At 49.4% G+C, this 16,630-nt stretch overlaps 1 protein-coding gene across 4 annotated transcripts; it reads left to right on the top strand.

Moving 5' to 3' along the window:
* Positions 1 to 9,732, top strand: RNF208 (ring finger protein 208). Of its 4 annotated transcripts, none has more exons than XR_013225843.1 (3): positions 1 to 1,389; positions 5,701 to 8,337; positions 8,484 to 9,732. XR_013225843.1 is itself a non-coding variant. In XM_077305691.1 (3 exons), the coding sequence occupies exon 3, from the start codon at positions 6,532 to 6,534 to the stop codon at positions 7,330 to 7,332; it is 801 nt and encodes a 266-aa protein (XP_077161806.1). In that variant the 5' UTR covers positions 1 to 1,168; positions 1,255 to 1,389; positions 5,701 to 6,531; the 3' UTR covers positions 7,333 to 9,732. The 4 variants fall into 4 exon arrangements, 3 of the variants coding, with proteins under 3 accessions (XP_077161806.1, XP_077161807.1, XP_077161805.1); XM_077305691.1 differs by having other exon boundaries at positions 1 to 1,168; positions 1,255 to 1,389; positions 5,701 to 9,732; XM_077305692.1 differs by having other exon boundaries at positions 1 to 1,168; positions 5,701 to 9,732.
* The last annotated feature ends 6,898 nt before the right edge of the window (positions 9,733 to 16,630 follow it).

Genomic DNA, 16,630 nt, shown 5'->3' with positions numbered 1-16,630 from the left:
GGCAGCCAACGGCAGGCGCGAAGGCACTGCGGCCCACGAGGCGGTGGGCTGCTGAGTGCGAGAAACGTGAGCTCAGCTGGCTGCATCACTGCAGTGCTCACTGCAGAGACGGGAGCGAGGGAGAAGGCAGCCACAGAGCGAGAGAGCGAGAGGGAGAGCGGGCGGGCGGCCGGACCGGGCAGACCAGCCAGCCAGCAGCAGCCCGCGCACCGTTCCCAGCATCCCGCAAGGCAAGGCAGGCAGCGACGCCTCTCCCATCGAGCAGCCCCCGCGGCTCGGCGTCTTGCAAGCTGCAGGTCGCAGTTCCTGCCGCAGGGAAGGCGGGGAAAAAGCAAGCGCTCCCTCGCCCGCGCTCCTCCTCAGCATCCGAGCGGCGTTGGGAAGGGATCCGCGGATCGACCCCACCCCTCCTCTCGAGCATCCCCCCACACGGAGGGCTTGCAGCATCCCGAAGATATTCGCGAAGGCTTCCACGGCCCCGGCCCCTCCACCCTCCGGACTGGGAGCATCCTTTGGAGAAAGGACCCCCCCTCCCCACACACACACACACACACGCGCGCGCGCATCCACACCCCTGGGGAAATAATTCAAGCCCTGGCTAGCCAGGAGGTGAGAAACAAGGCAGCCGCGGCTCTTGGCACCAGACGTCCCCTCCCGTCTGCCCAGCAGCCAGGCAGCCAGCCGGAGGGAGGATCCAGGCAGGATTTTTCTCCCCCCTCCCCGCCATCTCTCTGCACTTGCCAGCAACCGTGCCCTTGCAGAGTCGGGAATTAGCAGCGCAGCCTTTCTTGGCCAACGACGATGCCCTTGCTTCCACTTTGTTTCTAAATTATTCCTCTCCGTGGCACGGCAAGAGAAATCCGGCCTCCGGCTTTGAGAAGCAGGTGGGGGAGGAAGAGTGCGAGGTTGCAAGCCCCCAGCCTTGGAGGCTGCCCTTCGCCGCATCTGCAGGCAAACCTCTGGATTACAGGCAGCGCTACTGGTTAACGTGCTCTTGGTGCTCACAGCACCTGCTTCGGGCCCCGTGGAACATCTGGGCCAGGCCACCCACCATCTGGATTCACCACATCTGCAAGAGCCCCCTCTCTCTGCTCTGCCTTTGGCGAGGTCTGTTGGGGCCTCTGGGACAGACGTGGCTGCAGTCAGCGGGCACTTGCGGCAATCCCAGGTGAGATGGACCGAACAGGGACGCAGGCAGGAAAAGGGCCCTTTATAAGGAGCTGAGGAGGACCACCGCATTAATCTGCCTTTCAGATAACCTCTAGCGAACGGGCCTTCGGAGCCACTGGCAACACGCCTGGTGCGGAAGTAGCAGAGAAGGGGTCGTTGGGGTGGCACTGCAAAGCTGCCATAGTAAACAAGGCCCTGCGGAGATACAAGCCCAGCTTGGTGAGACCATCATTCGGTGCATGATCTTTGGAACTAGACTGTGTTGGTTTGTCTTGGGGCAGCTGGGAATACTCTCTGACTCTGTGTGTGTGTGTGTGTGTGTGTAAGTAGGTATGTAGGCGTGCAGGAGATGCGTCCCCTCCAGTGTTTGTCAGATAAAAATAGGTACACTTGTTTAGCATCACGTGAGCTCCCAGGCACAGAAGAGAGCAAGGAACAGACACAAGTGTTTTCCAGGGGTCTGGTGGCCAGCAAAACCCTACCGGGTTATCTTTGTATTAGTACGATTGAGGCAATAATGTTGTGAGTGGCAGTTTGCAGATTCACCCACATCCCAAGATGGTGTACTGCTCACATTACAATGGCTAAATACATATCCAGTTTCAAAAGAAGAGTTACGATACACTGAGCGATTGCACTTGTAGAATCTGCTAGCTTTTTTTGAAATGGATCAGTGATTGTCAGGCAGAATACTTAAGGGATCCATAGAACAGAGGCAGCCTCCTTTGAATTTCAGATGCTGGGAGCAAGCAGGAATGAAGGGTATTTCTTTCACGCCCCACCTTGTCCCTGTTGGAGGGAGAGTGCAGGATTATGTGGGATTTTGATATAATCCAGAAAGGCAATGTGGGGAGACAGCTGTTCTCCCAAACCGGATAGCGTACTGTCATTGTTAACAATAACAGCCGAAGCAGTTTATCAAAACCCCGTTAGTGTGAATGTGACACTTTTGTCAGAATAACAGAAGCGATCCCTTCCAAAAAAAAAAGGTCTGTGCCCAAAAGAGCTTGCAATTAAAATTTTGATAAACTGAAGGAGTAAAGGGTTTGAAACTAAACAGACAATGAGGAAAATTGTTTCCCAGACCTTCACATTTCATAGAATCCTAGAATCATAGAGTTGGAAGGGGCCATACTGGCCATCTAGTCCAACCCCCTGCTCAACGCAGGATCAGCCCAAAGCATCCTAAAGCAATTTGTACAATGGGATACTACTGATCAGTATATGTCAAGTGCTTTACAAATCATCCCTACCCCTAGATAGCAGGTAGCACCTCAGACCTCAGCAATTAGAAAAGGCAGCTGCCATTCAAAGTTTCATCTCTTCTAAACAGGTTTTCAGGGGATTATATTGATTCAAAAAACTTGCAAAACCTGTTTGACCAGTGGCCCAAGAGAATAAGTCTGAACATCTCCCCCAGGGAACCCACTGGCTTTCTAAAACACTTTCTGCTCTCTTGAAAAAGACAAAAGCGCTATACCTCCAATTGACCTTTTTCCATCCTGGAACTGAAGTGTCATGGTTGGGTAGAGGAAAGAGGGCTAGGCTGAGTTTTGGTAAGTACCAACAACTGTTACAGCAACAATGTTTCCTGTGGTTCAAGAAGAGGAAAATAATTTTTGAAGAAGAGCCTTGTGTGACTCACAAATTTCCACCTTTCAGAATAAAACCAAACCACATGCTTGCTCTGTGTTGCAAAACTCTTTCCGGTGCAGTTATGTTTCCATTCTGGCTGAGCGTCTCACATCCTCCAACACTTAACAGACGAAAACCATAGTGACACCCCAGTTTTCATACCCTAGACCAGGGGTAGTCAAACTGCGGCCCTCCAGATGTCCATGGACTACAATTCCCAGGAGCCCCCTGCCAGCATTCGCTGGCAGGGGGCTCCTGGGAATTGTAGTCCACGGACATCTGGAGGGCCGCAGTTTGACTACCCCTGCCCTAGACTGCTGCTTGAGCACCTTTGTAAGCCATTGCTGAGCACTGTATATTGTCTGCAGCACATCTCGCCCTGCAGTCTGTCACAGTGTGCCTTCTAGTATTTGAAAAGCCAGGAGTTCGGTTAGAGCTCCGTTATGAGCCAGTTAAAGTGTTGCACTAAGACCAGGGAGACTAGAGTTCAAGTCCTCACTTGCTTATCTGTGAAACTCACCAGGGGACTTTGAGCTTGGAGCTTTTTCTCACCCAACCTACCTCACCAGTTTGTTGTCAAGAGGATACCTTGGAGGAGAAAGCCATATATACTGCCCAGAGCTCTTTGAAGGAAGGTCAAGATGATAATGAAACAGATAAGCTAGGAAAGTCAAAAGTGTCTAACAAACGTGTCAGCAGTTCAAAAATATAGTCAAAGGGCAGACTGTGAGGCCTGCCAGCTACCTGAGTGTTCATTTGCGTGCGTACATTTACATGGCTGGGCGTTTGAGACATGATGCATCTGTTCCCGTTCAGAAACTCAGAGGAGCTGGAAAAAATGTAATTTAGGTTGGTTGGTTTCAACAAGGCACCTCCAGAAGCTAAAAGAGAGGGGCAGTGATTTACCGAGAGGAGTTTCAGATGGGTAGTCACTTTGGTAGAACAGCAAGATCAAAGCTCAAGGGAGCTTTGACTCTTTAAGGTTTATATCTCAGAAACCTTCTTGGGTCTTTAAGGTGCCACTGGCGTAGAAGGTTGCTTTCTACCAAGCGCAGAGCTTGGAAAGTGAGGACCATCCCTGGGAAACTGGGACAGTTGGGAAGCATGATGTGTACATATAATATGAACTGTGTTAAGTTCTTCTATTTAATCTTCACAACCACCCTGAAATAATCCAGGCCAGTATTCTTATCCCTCTACGGCAAACAGGAGACTGGGCCTCTAAAGCAATTTGCCAGAGCAGCTTCACTTTTGCTGCTATTTCAGCCCGGCACTTAAAAAGAATAGTTTGTGAAGCTTGAAAGCTTGTCCACCTCCTCCCTGCTTAAAAGCTTCAACACGAGCTGGTCCAATATTATTTTATCCCCCTGGTATCTGCAGGCCTCTTTCGTCAGAGACCTGCAGTTCCCCAGGGAGAGGAAATGACTTTGGAACCTGTTTCAGTCTGCGGTTTAGCCGGATCTTGAAAGAAGGGCTGCGACAGGGACTGGAGCGCTAGTGAGAAACAGGAGGCAGGGTGGTCTCTGTGCCTGAACACTGCAGTTCTCAACGCAGCCACATACCAAGCGTTCAGCCAGGCTTGGAGTTTTGCCTGTTGCATGCTCTGGCCTTCAGAAGTGTCTGAGTACCTGATATGTCCAAGTTGTTGAAATTAACACCTCGAGAAACCACAGCATCACCTTCCCCAAGCCCCAGTGGCAGGCAGACATTTTTTGGAGGGGTCGCTTCTGTTTGGGGACGGGGTAGGGGCTGTTTCTGTTATTCTGAAGAGTTCTGCATTCACATTGACGGGGATTTGCTAAACGGCTTCTGCCTCCGTCATGAATTTATGCAGGACTAGCTGTGAAGGACCGAAAGGAGTCTGCCATTTTCCTGTTACATTCATGGATGTCCAGCATTGACCCTGGCAGCGGAAATAGGTTCTGAGCCCCGGGAGCTGTTCAGAGCGTGGCTTTTGTCACAAGCTAAAATTCACAGGCTTAACAAGTGCCCAGATGGCATCCGACTTCCAGCATTTTGCAGTCTGTTTTTAGGGACAGGATTGTCCACCTCCAGGTGGGACGTGGAGCTCTCCCACTATTGCACTTTCCTCTGGAGAAAATGGCTGCTTGGGAGGATGGGTCCTATGGCAGGATACCCTGCTGAGGTCACCACCCTCCCTAGCCCCACCCCCAACATCTACAGGTATTTCCCAACCCAGAGCTGGCAACCCTATTTAGAAAAAGTCAGAGCTGCTTCTCTTTTGAACATGAGGCTCTTTTGAATACATGCAAGCGGGGGGGGGGGAAACAAAACCAGCAAGGTGATATGGGGAACAAGTTTCTCAATGCCTGTGGGCATTAACTGTTGGTGTAGTTGCAAACCCCCCCCCCGCTCCCTTATAGCAGTTTTCTCCCCAGATTTTCTAAAATGGAATCAGGAAGTTGGTGGGAGAAAATGGCAACAATCTGTTACTCCCCCCCCAAACAAGAAGAGGCCCCAGTGCACTGTGGGAGGGCAGAAAAGTAAGTTATCCTGAGAGCCCGTCACAGCATGATACTTCCCATTGGACTGAGTAGCTGTTTACAACATTGGAAGCAAGCTTTTGAGTCGCACATCTTGGGGGAAAGGTGCATGAGCAAGTCATTGTCAGGCCTGAATGCCGGGTTGCTGGGGTTTTTAAAAACCATGTTGAAGCTACTGCTTTGGGGGGTCTGGAGGACAACAGAGGAATCACAAATGCTAAAGCAGCACTTGGGTCACTAGTGGTTGAGTTGTCAGAACATTTTAGGTCCCCCCCCCCACCCCCAATACCTCAGCAAGGAAGGAATACAGAGCAGGTTCCAGTCTAAGCATGTTTTTCTGCAAACATTGTCAGATATTTTTTTTTGAAAAAAGATCTGCTTTGTTTTCCAGACATTCCTGCAAACGCCACAAGAGCACACTGTAGAGGCTGAGCTGGCAGGCCAGGTCTGTTCCCTGTGAAGAAGCTGCCAACTGCCGGGTGGGAACCTGCTACCGCCTTGTACCTGAGCAGGATGCGTTCCACCTGTGGACCTCTCCCCTGGTGCCCGTCCTGGAGGAAGGAGCTTTGCAGAAGTCTGTGACCAGCAGGCGAGTGGGAGAGACAGGGGAAAGTCAGAGCTCTGGAATTTGCAAAACACATTTTTCAGCCCAGTCAGGATCTCCTCGAATGTAAACAGGAATCAAGGCCCTGTGGGGGAGGGGCGCCGGCAGGGTGGGGCCAAAGACACAGCACAAGCTGCTCTGATAGCATTCCAACCTGAGATGCAACTTCAGCCTGACTCACCCACAGCCAAGGTGGTGGTTTAGCCCTGGAGTGCGGAAAAATCAAAGTTCAGCTGCTTTCGCTGGATCCATCTAGCCAGTCTGAGAGGTGTAAGTAATCCCACTGGGGCTGGTATCCATCCCAGTGCTGTGAGGTGCTACACTTTGACCAGCCCAGCTGCACCCCTGAAACTAACCCCCAAATCTTCACCAGGCCACGGACCGTTGTAACACAACACGGTCCTTGCCACGCACCTGTCTCCCGACAACCTGCCTTGCAAGGAATGCACACAGGACTGGGTTCTTAGGGAAGCTGTCGCCACCTACCAGGAAGAAGGAACTATTTTGGCGCCTTTCGCCCCAGGATGTGCCCCTGTTCCAGCGGCTTTCTCCAGCATTGCCGCTTCACGGCCCGCGCACGATTCAAAGCCTGGCCTGCTACGAACACCTTCTAGCCCCATGCAGGAGACCCTCGGAGAACCCAGAGCCACGGACAGTAATGTTAAGAACCTCCTCATGTCATGTCTGAAAGGGCAACAGGTCATCATCAAAATGGAGGCCATGAAAATCATCCACCCGGAGAAGTTCTCGGAGCTGCAGAGCTCCCAGTCCCGCTACGTCCCCGCCCCCCGCCGCGAGCCTCCGCTGGTTGCCAAGCGGGCCTGGCCTTCCGAGTCAGAGATCATCGTGAACCAGGCCTGCGGGGACATCCCAGCCCTAGACAGCAACCCCGGGGCCCTGGGGCTGTCCCGGACACCACCTCTCCCCCGGCGTGAACGGCTCTACCAAGGACAGCGCAAAGGCAGCTCGGAGATCTGCTACCATCGCCAGCCGCCACCTTCAGACGAGGTGATTGTGAACCAGTACGTGCTGCACTCTTCCACCCCGTGCGAGCCGCTGGAGTGCCCCACCTGTGGGCACATGTACAACTTCACAAACAAGCGCCCGCGCATCCTCTCCTGCCTGCACTCTGTGTGCGAGGAGTGCCTGCAGATCCTCTACGAATCCTGCCCCAAGTACAAATTCATCTCCTGCCCCACCTGCAAGAGGGAGACCGTGCTGTTCACCGATTACGGACTGGCTGCCCTGGCAGTGAACACGAGCATCCTCAACAGACTTCCCGCCGAGGCTCTTTCCACCAACCCTGTGCAGTGGAGCAGCGATGCCGACCGCAGTTGCTATCAGACCTTCCGCCAGTACTGCGGGGCAGCTTGCACATGCCACATCCGGAACCCGCTGTCTTCCTGCACCATCATGTAAGCTGTGCGCTCCCTGCCCTCCCCTTGGTTCCACCTGTACCCCTCTACCACCCTGGGCTGTAAAACCGTGAGAGAGTGGAGAGCACAGTGGTCTTTCTTGGGAGACCCCGGTTTGGACAGGCTTATTGGTCTGTTGGTTTTATGGACTGCTTAACTGTTCTGGCTCCAGAACCTGCCTGTGTGCTCTGCTGAAAACCAACCTGTGTTTATGTGGGGGAAGTGGAGGGAGTAATGCTTCTGAAGTTCGGGTGACATTGGGACCTCCTTTCAGAATTATCTGCAGCAAAAGAGGATGCAAGAGAAGGGTTCATCTCCTAAATGATGGAAGATGGACCATCAGGAATCATGGAGGGCAGAGATCTGTCAGCAAGACCTCCCAGCCCACTGCTATGTCCATCCTTCAGTTTATCCTTCTTCCTCTGCAGTCTCTTAGCGGACTACATCCTTGGATTTCATCATGGGAAGTGTTTTGTCCTTCCATGTGGCTCACAATGTGGGGTCCCCGCAGTGCAAGCTGTGGTTATGTTTCTACCAGTAGCTTGGGCAGGAACACCGCCCAAGTTTGAGGAGTCAGAAGTAGCCAAAGGAGATGGCAAGATACAGAAATCCTAGAGCAGCAGTGCCAGGCAGGGCCTGTGCCAGGGGCCATCTCAGATGCCAGTTTCTCTATTTAAGTTATTTGCCAAAGTTTCCGTTTCTGTGCCCAAGCTGTCGTGCGTCCAAATTTGCTGCTGCCAATCAAAAGACGGTTACCGACAGACTTCCCTGAAGGATCCCATTTCCTGATGTCCTTGAGGGAAGCTTTTTAAAAATATGTGTTTTTCTTTAACCCTCATTTTGGAGGACCTTTGTTTCTCATCACTGTTTCAGAAATGCATCTTGTTTGGGCCCTGGCCGTTAATAAAACAAATTGAAGTTGAGATGATGCTTCTTGGGTTGCGTCCACGTGAAGGGAACAAGAGAGCCATGTCCAAGTCAAAAGGTCCAGACTGATGCCTTTCCACAGGCAGCACAGTCCTCTCCCTAGAGCAGGGGTAGTCAACCTGTGGTCCTCCAGATGTTCATGGACTACAATTCCCATGAGCCCCTGCCAGCATTTGCTGGCAGGGGGCTCATGGGAATTATAGTCCATGAACATCTGGAGGACCACAGGTTGACAACTCCTGCCGTAGAGGAAGGAAGAGTCCATCTTGCTGTCTCTCCCTGTTAGAGTTCTGGGGTTCTTTTTGGAGCTCCCAAACAGCTAGCAAACTCTCCCTGCACCCTTATCTTTATCACAGCGCTGATTCATGAGCAGGACAGACTGGGGTGATGTGCCAAGTGGTAGTTTAACATGCTCCATGTTGTCTGCTTGCTTGAATTTGGACTGGGAGCACTCTGCCACCTTCCTCTTGCTGGGCTTGGTCTCTTGGGGTCCACTTTGTGCCAAGCAAAATACATAAATAACCAAGCCATATTTAGCTAGATATCTGGCTAACAAGCAAGCCCTCTCAGTGGGGTGACGTGAGTAGACTTGGGGGGGGGAGGGGGACAGCTGAGATTGCCTCAGGCAATTGTCCAATGGGGATTCACCCTCAGGGGTCCATAGCAAAGAAGGAAGGCATTTGAGGGCTGGCTGTCCCAAGCAAACTTTGGCCAGCATACTGGTCAGTCTGACTATTTGCTACACACTTACGCCTGCATCTCTTTCCAGCCGTCAACCGCGAGGGCATGCACCCTCCCCTTTCTGCTAGCTACTGACAAATTCATAGGCCAAGCAAAATTGCAGATCAATGCCAAAATCACAATACAGAAAGCAAGTCCAAGGATTGGACTAGAGAGGTCAGGAGGAGGAGGAAGCTTCTTTCAAAGTCAGGGGGGGCTGACCTGCAACTCCTAGTCCATCAGAGTCAGGCCCAGTCTAATAGTTTCTAAACATTTTAGGCTGGCTTACCAGCTCCCTGCCTTCGGATTCAAGGGGTGGGCCTAGTAAGCATGTGCCAACAGCCAGACCCTGCCAGCATCCATTTTGTTCACAGATGCAAAGAGATGAAGAGCTGGGACATTTCCAGGTAGGGCTGGGTCTTCAGAGCCAGCTCAAGGGAAGCACCTGCATAAAGTACTGCCTCTCCCCCAAAAGTATCCAAAATTTGCTAAGAGTATGGTCTGGTGAGCTTGTGCCAGATTGCTAGAAAAGCACACCCAACCCCCACGTTCAGTGTTTCAGGTAAACCAAGAGGTCACGGAGGATGCCAGGGTGGCCTGCCAAATGGGAACAGGGCTGAGAAGAGGCTGTGGGCTAACACCTCCACTACATGCCGATTCCTTTAGGCTGCTGGTTGCAACAAAACTGTCATTTTATATCCGGTCTTGTTAACTCCCTCAACCGAAACTCCAAAATAAAGATATACTAATGAACCAATCTCCGTTCGGAATGTCTTGTGGCATGGGAGTGGCTGGGGAGAGGGGGGGGGGTATCTAGGTGCAACGCAGCCTCTGCAAAGATGGGGCAGAACAGGCCAATAAGCCAATGACGGATAATGAAATACATTCTCATAGCTACACTGCAGCTATGGCATGGCAGCTATTACTTTTCCTAAGGGTACCCTGAGAATATCCTGACTTCGAAGGCTAAGTTGGGTCAGCCCTCCTTATTTTGGGGATGGGAGACTACCCAAGAGGTCCAAGGTTTCCAAACAAAGGCTGACAGTGGCAAATCACCTCTGAATGGTCTCTTGCCTTGAAAACCTTATGGGGTTGCTTGTAGTCAGCTACAACCGGACAGCACTTGACACACACCCTGAGAAACTGAATTGTAGTTCAGTGGGAATCTGGCTTGCCCAGTTCCTGACTTGGATAGCTCAGGCTAGCCCAATCTTGTCAAATTTTGGAATCCAGCACGCTTGGTCTTGGCTAGTATTTGGATGGTAAACCCCCAAGGAATACCAGGGTTGTGATGTAGAAGCAGGCAATCGCAAACCACCGCATAATGTGTCTTGCCTTGAAAACCTTCCAGGTTTGCCATAAGTTAGCTGTGACTTGATGGCACTTTCCACCACCTGGAACATGGTGGCTGGGATCTGTAGCAAGAAATTCCTTTCAATGTCCTTAAACTGTAGTTCCCAGGATTCTTGGGTGGGTGGTGGGTGGGGAAGCTACAGAGGTTCCACTTATATAAAAAAAACCAATTTGTTTATAGCATAATTCTGCTATAAGCCTGTTTACACATGCATGCTTCTCACCTGATAGCCCTGAATGTGTGAACGGGCTGTCACCAGATCCAAAGTTAAATTAGATAAGCTGCATGATATGTTGCTGTTAGGTGCAAAGTCGTGTCTGACCCATCGCGACCCCATGGACAATGATCCTCCAGGCCTTCCTGTCCTCTACCATTCCCTGGAATCCATTTAAGTTTGCACCGACTGCTTCAGTGACAACATCCAGCCACCTCATTCTCTGTCATCCCCTTCTTCTTTTGCCCTCAATCATTCCCAGCATTAGGCTCTTCTCCAGGGAGTCCTTCCTTCTCAAGAGGTGGCCAAAGTATTTGAGTTTCATCTTCAGGATCTGGCCTTCTAAAGAGCAGGCAGGGCTGACTGACCGGTTTGTTCGCCTTGCAGTCCGAGGGACTTGCAAGAATCTTCTCCAGCACCAGAGTTCTCTAAATAAGAAGGGGTCTCTAAATAAGAACAGGGAAATCATTCTAAGCCAAAGCACTAAACCTGGACTGAATGCTGAGATTTTCAAAATAACAAAATATACTTTTTATAACTTTTACCATAGAGGACAGCTTAAAATTGCCCCAAGTTTCGAATCTCTGCTCTGTGACCTTGGATGAGCCCCTGTGAGGCCAATGTACTTCCCTGGCTCCTTGTTGTGAAGGCATAATGGAAGAGAGGAGAATGCTGAAAACCTCCTTGGGCACCCTATTGAGGGGGAAAGGAAGCGATCAGCGTCTAATGTTAAAAAAAAAAATCAGTACTGGCTGTTGCTGATCAAGTTCTTCCTGGCAGAATTTTCCCTTTATCTCAAACACAACCCTTTTCAAGTAGGGGTCCTGTCTACATTCAGCAGTGAGTCACAAACGCCTGTCCCAATGGCTTTGAGGCAAGTCTGCCGCAGCACAATCTTCTTCATGAGGCTGCTGTGAACATAAAATCATATGCTTTCCTGGGTTCCTTGGAGAAAAAGTGAAATGTAAATGTGATTGGTGAAAATAGAGGAGTTATTATGTCATTACCACCTTAGTAACATGTGCTGCCTCCTAGGAACTTTAGGGTGACGGGTGATGCTATGGGGTTCCCCTCCCTTTTTTGTACTTAATGAGCTTGTGACAAACGCTGCTCTCTCAGTGGTACCTCTGGCTGTGGAAGCATCAGTAGTTCTCACTGATGTGAAATCTCCTATTCCCTAGAATCCCTTGCTGCTTAGTATCTACCTCATTCATTCATTCATTCATTCATTCATTCATTCATTCATTCATTCATTCATTCATGTTTAATAGCCCATAAGCCATACACCTAAACATTCAAGAATTGTTGTTGTTGTTGTTTATAATCAGGGAGGTTAAAAAATCAGGGATGTAGCCCTAATTCTTTGCTAGAGCTAATAAAAGTGAGTTTGCTAACCATACCAATTTATTTTTAGAGGGGAGATTTTTGCCTGTCTGTGGACCGAGGAACCCCTCCACACACACGTAGTAATCCCAAAGCTGCCTTGTCTCCCTTTCCCTGCCCCACTTCTCTTCCCAGCCTGAACATCCTGCTTCTCCCTTCACTGGCACCAAAGGAACAGGAAGTGACATTACTGTTGATGGGCCAATTTGATGGCGCCAGATTCTAAGGCCATTCAGGTTTCCACAGGGCAAGAAAAGCCCTGTAAAAAATGTTTATGTCTGACAAACAGAAGGGCCATGCGCAGAGTGCAGGCAATCCAAGTTCAGTCAAGCTTGCAAAGGATACAAGCCAAAGGGCAATGCCCTCTTCTTCTTTCCCCCTTCCTCTGCCCTCCCTGCCCCCCCCACCAATCCCAGCAACAATGCCAGCATCCTTTGTCCTTGTGCTTTGCAAACATTGCCCCTACGGAACTGGCAGTGCTTGAAAATATGCTGAGCTAGATTCAGTGCCAAGCATCCCATTAAATCAGGATCAATTCAGGGCAGGTGATTTATAGCAGCCATCTCCAGCCTGATAGGACCGAGGAACCCCTCCACACACACGTATTAATCCCAAAGCTGCCTTTCACTGGTAGAAGCTGGAGAGAAACAGGAGACAACTGCAATGAGAATATCTGGCAGCGGGCAGGGGGAAAGGCAGCATCTGGCTGGCCACTATTGGATAGGCTAGTCCAGACAGACCGTTGCTCTGATCCATCAGTGCTTATGAGGCTTGATAGCTAAATGGAATCTCCAGAGCCAGAAACTAAGGGCAAATAGCAAGGAAAAGCTATCCTCTTCATTTCCTCCTGATGGGCTTCCTGGAAGCATCCGGCTGGCCACAGATCAAATCGGGATCTTGGGCTAGATGGACTTTTGCCCCTCCAGCAGGGCTCTTCTTGCGCAGATAATACTCCAACTTACAGAACATTTGAAGCACTCCACATCCATTATCCCAGTAATCTTGCCAACAAGCGTGCAAGGTAGCCCATTAGTAGTATCTCCGTGATCTCCGTGGAAGTGGGGGCCCTCTAAGGCTAAGAGGCAGCACTAAGCACTGCTAGATCAGAGCTGTGTGCTGACCGCTAGGTCTTGTCTTTGCAGAGACCTTTCTTCTCTCTCCCAGCAAGCCTGTGGAAACAGAATTATTTTTTGCACGTGGCCCAGTTCTAACCCAATTAGTCTGCAAGATCTTCCTCTTTTATATTATTATAAGACTGCATCAAATTGCAGGCTTGGCTTGGTACCGTGCCCTTTCCCACAAATGTCTCATTTTTTTTTTAATACCCAGTCAGAAGAAAATCTGTGTAACCTGAAAGCTCGCTTGCCATATCAAGAACACTGGCAAGGCCTCGTAAAGATATTATCTTACTGTCCATGAGGAGCGTGTCACCTGCTGGCAAAAAGCCATACCTGCATACCTAGGGATGAGGAGAGGGACATAAACAGGAAATAGTCCAAGGATAGGAACAATTTTAAAGAGGAGGGGGTAGCAGGGAGACAAACCAGTTCCCCAAGTTTGTAAATACACAGCTGGTGGGCCAAAGAAGGGGAGGGAAGAAGTCCATAGGCTATGTTTGCTGAAACATAGATGCATTCTAGAGTATTTTCCTGGGGCTTTTTTATTGGGGTGTTTGTTTGTTTATTTATTAGACTTATAGACGACCACTCTTTGCCCAGCTGGCTCGTGGCAGTTTATATAAGAATATATGTCAGGTCTATGGCTGGATCCTGTACCTGCACCCAGGAATCTGGGCTCAACATTTAAAAAAAAACTCAATTTAAAAGCAAAGGGAGTTTTTAGTCTTCATGCCTGTGAAGAATCCTATTATCATATGGAAGTTATGCTTGATGAAATTCTCAAAGCATGATGGCGTAGTTTGACTCAGGCCATGAAAGCCTTCTAGGTAGTTCTCTGCTACAGCTGAACCTAATTGAATATCAGAAACTCAGGAGAACCTCATGTATAGGGTCTCTTTGTAAATCCAGCCCTGCATTCCTTCTCCTTCCACAGTCAGCAGATGCAGAATTACATAGCATGGTGCAGAACCTATGTGGGTCGAAACCCACACAAAATTTATCTTTTAGCCAAATTTCAGCTCATGCAGAAGAGATTTGCACTTGGTGAATCTGCCTATAAATCAACTGTTTGCTGGGTGTGGGGGGCACAGCATGACAATCCTAAGAAGGAGCTGCAACATAACTGAAGTATTCTGTGGTACGTGAGGCATTATCCAGACCTGAAAACTCAGGAGGCCAGAGTTGTCCTGTGTGAAACAAGACTCAGTCTGCTCCGCCAAGGCAACCCAAATTCTGCACCAATAAAAGCCGATCTGTACAAAGCATGCAAAATTCAATATAGCCTCAGACAGTGCACATCTGGGCACTAAGTGCATGGGAAGAACAAAAGGGAAATTTCTCCTTCTCACAGATCCTGAGAGTCTGCTTGGCAATAGCATTATCAGTATTGCCTCCAAGATTAGTAATGTGGTTGTTGCCTTTTTATAAATGAAAGCTGAGGAACTCAAGGATTGCAATCGGATCCATTTATGTGCTTGCATGGGTACGATGGAGGAAAGGCTGTCACAGTCATCTTCTCCCCTCCTCCATGCTTCCACAGTTTGCTCTGCACCCCTATTCCTAGAACAAGGTTGGAAACAGGAAGTGGCAAAACTGCTGATGGATGACCCATGATGTGGCAAGAACCTTGTGGAATAGCATGAATATGAATGAGACAAGAGAGGCACTTGTGAAATTTAGCAGCCCCTTGAACACAGGGACTGCAAGCTGGGACCAGCCAACGAGCACCTTATTGCAACAAACCCATTCAAGTCATTACCCAATGAGAGTGACGGGCAGTGGGGCCAAGGAAGTGCTTTTGCACGCAGTGCCTGGTAGGTTTATGGAACTTCCTGCCACAATCTGTGGTGTTAGACACCAGATATCTGATCCAGCCAACTAATGCTGATGACTAAAGTGGCATCACCTACCAAGCTGGGGGAAAGAAGAGCAGAAGGGGGTGGTAACTTGGCTGTTACCATCCCATCAACTTTCCACTGCTTCAATGCTTAATGTCTAAAATAAGAGGTACCATGGCTCTTACCTGTCCAGTTGCCAAAAGCCCTGCCTCCCATCTAAGATTACCTAGTATGGAGGCAAAATCCACTCTGCATCTGCTCAGAGATATCAGCAGATGGGTTTCTGATTGTATACTCCACTCCCCAAATTAATATGCAAATTAAGCAATGTGTTTATGCAGAGCTGCTTGCAATTTTCACACTGCACAGCATCCTCTTCTGGCTTGTATTCATTTTCAGATATATGCCATGTTTACTGAAATAATGACCTTTTATTGACTAACAGATACATTCAAGGTATATATCCAAGGGCCACAGTACAGTTACCTGTACTGCTTGCCATGCTGATAGAGCCAGTAAAGGGGACTGATACATCAGGCACTCATGTTTTGAAATGCATAGCCTAGAAACTAGGTGCTGACACAAAAAACCTGTTCTGGCACCACCCCCATCAGTTCATCGTTTCTTTATTATTATCATTAGAACAACTCTGCTGTATCAACACAAGCGTCCATCTAATTCAGCATCTTGGTTCCCATAGATCTTTTGGAAAACCAAGGCAGAGACCCAAAGTTTTTCCCTGGTGCTGCTCCACAGCAATGGGCATTCAGAGATACACTGCCTTTGAACACAGAGGTTCCTTTTGGCTGTCGTAGTAAATAGCTATTCACAAACCTATTCGCCACTGTTCCCCCCCTTCTAATCCTCTTTTAAATTGGTCTAAAACTTAAGCTGTAGCAATCAGTTCCACGTCAGCAAAGGGCATTTCAGATAACAGGATCACATTCATAGGGTTGCCAAAAAAAGAAACAAACCCTTCTATGTAAGTGTAGGGAGCCTTTGGATCAAGCTGCCTTTGGATCAAGCATGCTTTGGAATCAAGGTTGGGGTTAAGGGGCTCTGGGGCCAACTCCAGATCTGCCTGGAGGCAGTGCTTGGTGCAGAATGCCATCCTAAGCAAAATTACACCATTGGTATTAATATAATTAGAATAGGGTTGCCAGACTCTAGGTGTTGCCGAGAGATCTCCCACAATGACAACTAATCCCCAGATGACATAGATCAGTTCCCCTAGAGAAGATGGCTGCTTTGGAGGACTGGGTCAATGGCATTATAAACCAATGATGTCCCCCTCAAACCCCACCTTCCACAGGCTCCATCACCAAAATCTCCAGGTATATCCCAACTTAGAATTGGCAACCTTAACTTAGAAGGGTAGTAACTTTGTTTAAACTTAGAGCTGTCAGCTCTGTGTTGGGAGATTCCTGTGGATTTGGGAGTGAATCCTGGGGAAGGCAAAACTTGAGGAGGGAACTCAGCAGAGTGTGATGCCCTAGAGTCACCCTCCTACACAGACATTTCCTCCAGAGGAACTAGGAATGCCAGTCCCCAGGTGAGATCTGGGGATGCCCCCGTTTTACAGCTCATCTCCCGGAGACAGAAATCTTTTCCCCTGGAGAAAATGGATGCTTTGGAGGGCAGATCCCAAAGTATTTATACTTCACTGTAGTCCCTCCCTGCCCCAAATCCTGCCCATTCACAACTCCACCCACAAAGTCTTCAGGTATTTCCCATCCCAGAGCTGGCAT

Source organism: Paroedura picta, chromosome 12 (genome assembly GCF_049243985.1).
Source record: "Paroedura picta isolate Pp20150507F chromosome 12, Ppicta_v3.0, whole genome shotgun sequence".
NCBI lineage: Eukaryota > Metazoa > Chordata > Lepidosauria > Squamata > Gekkonidae > Paroedura > Paroedura picta.
This window is presented reverse-complemented; position numbering and strand designations above follow the sequence as displayed.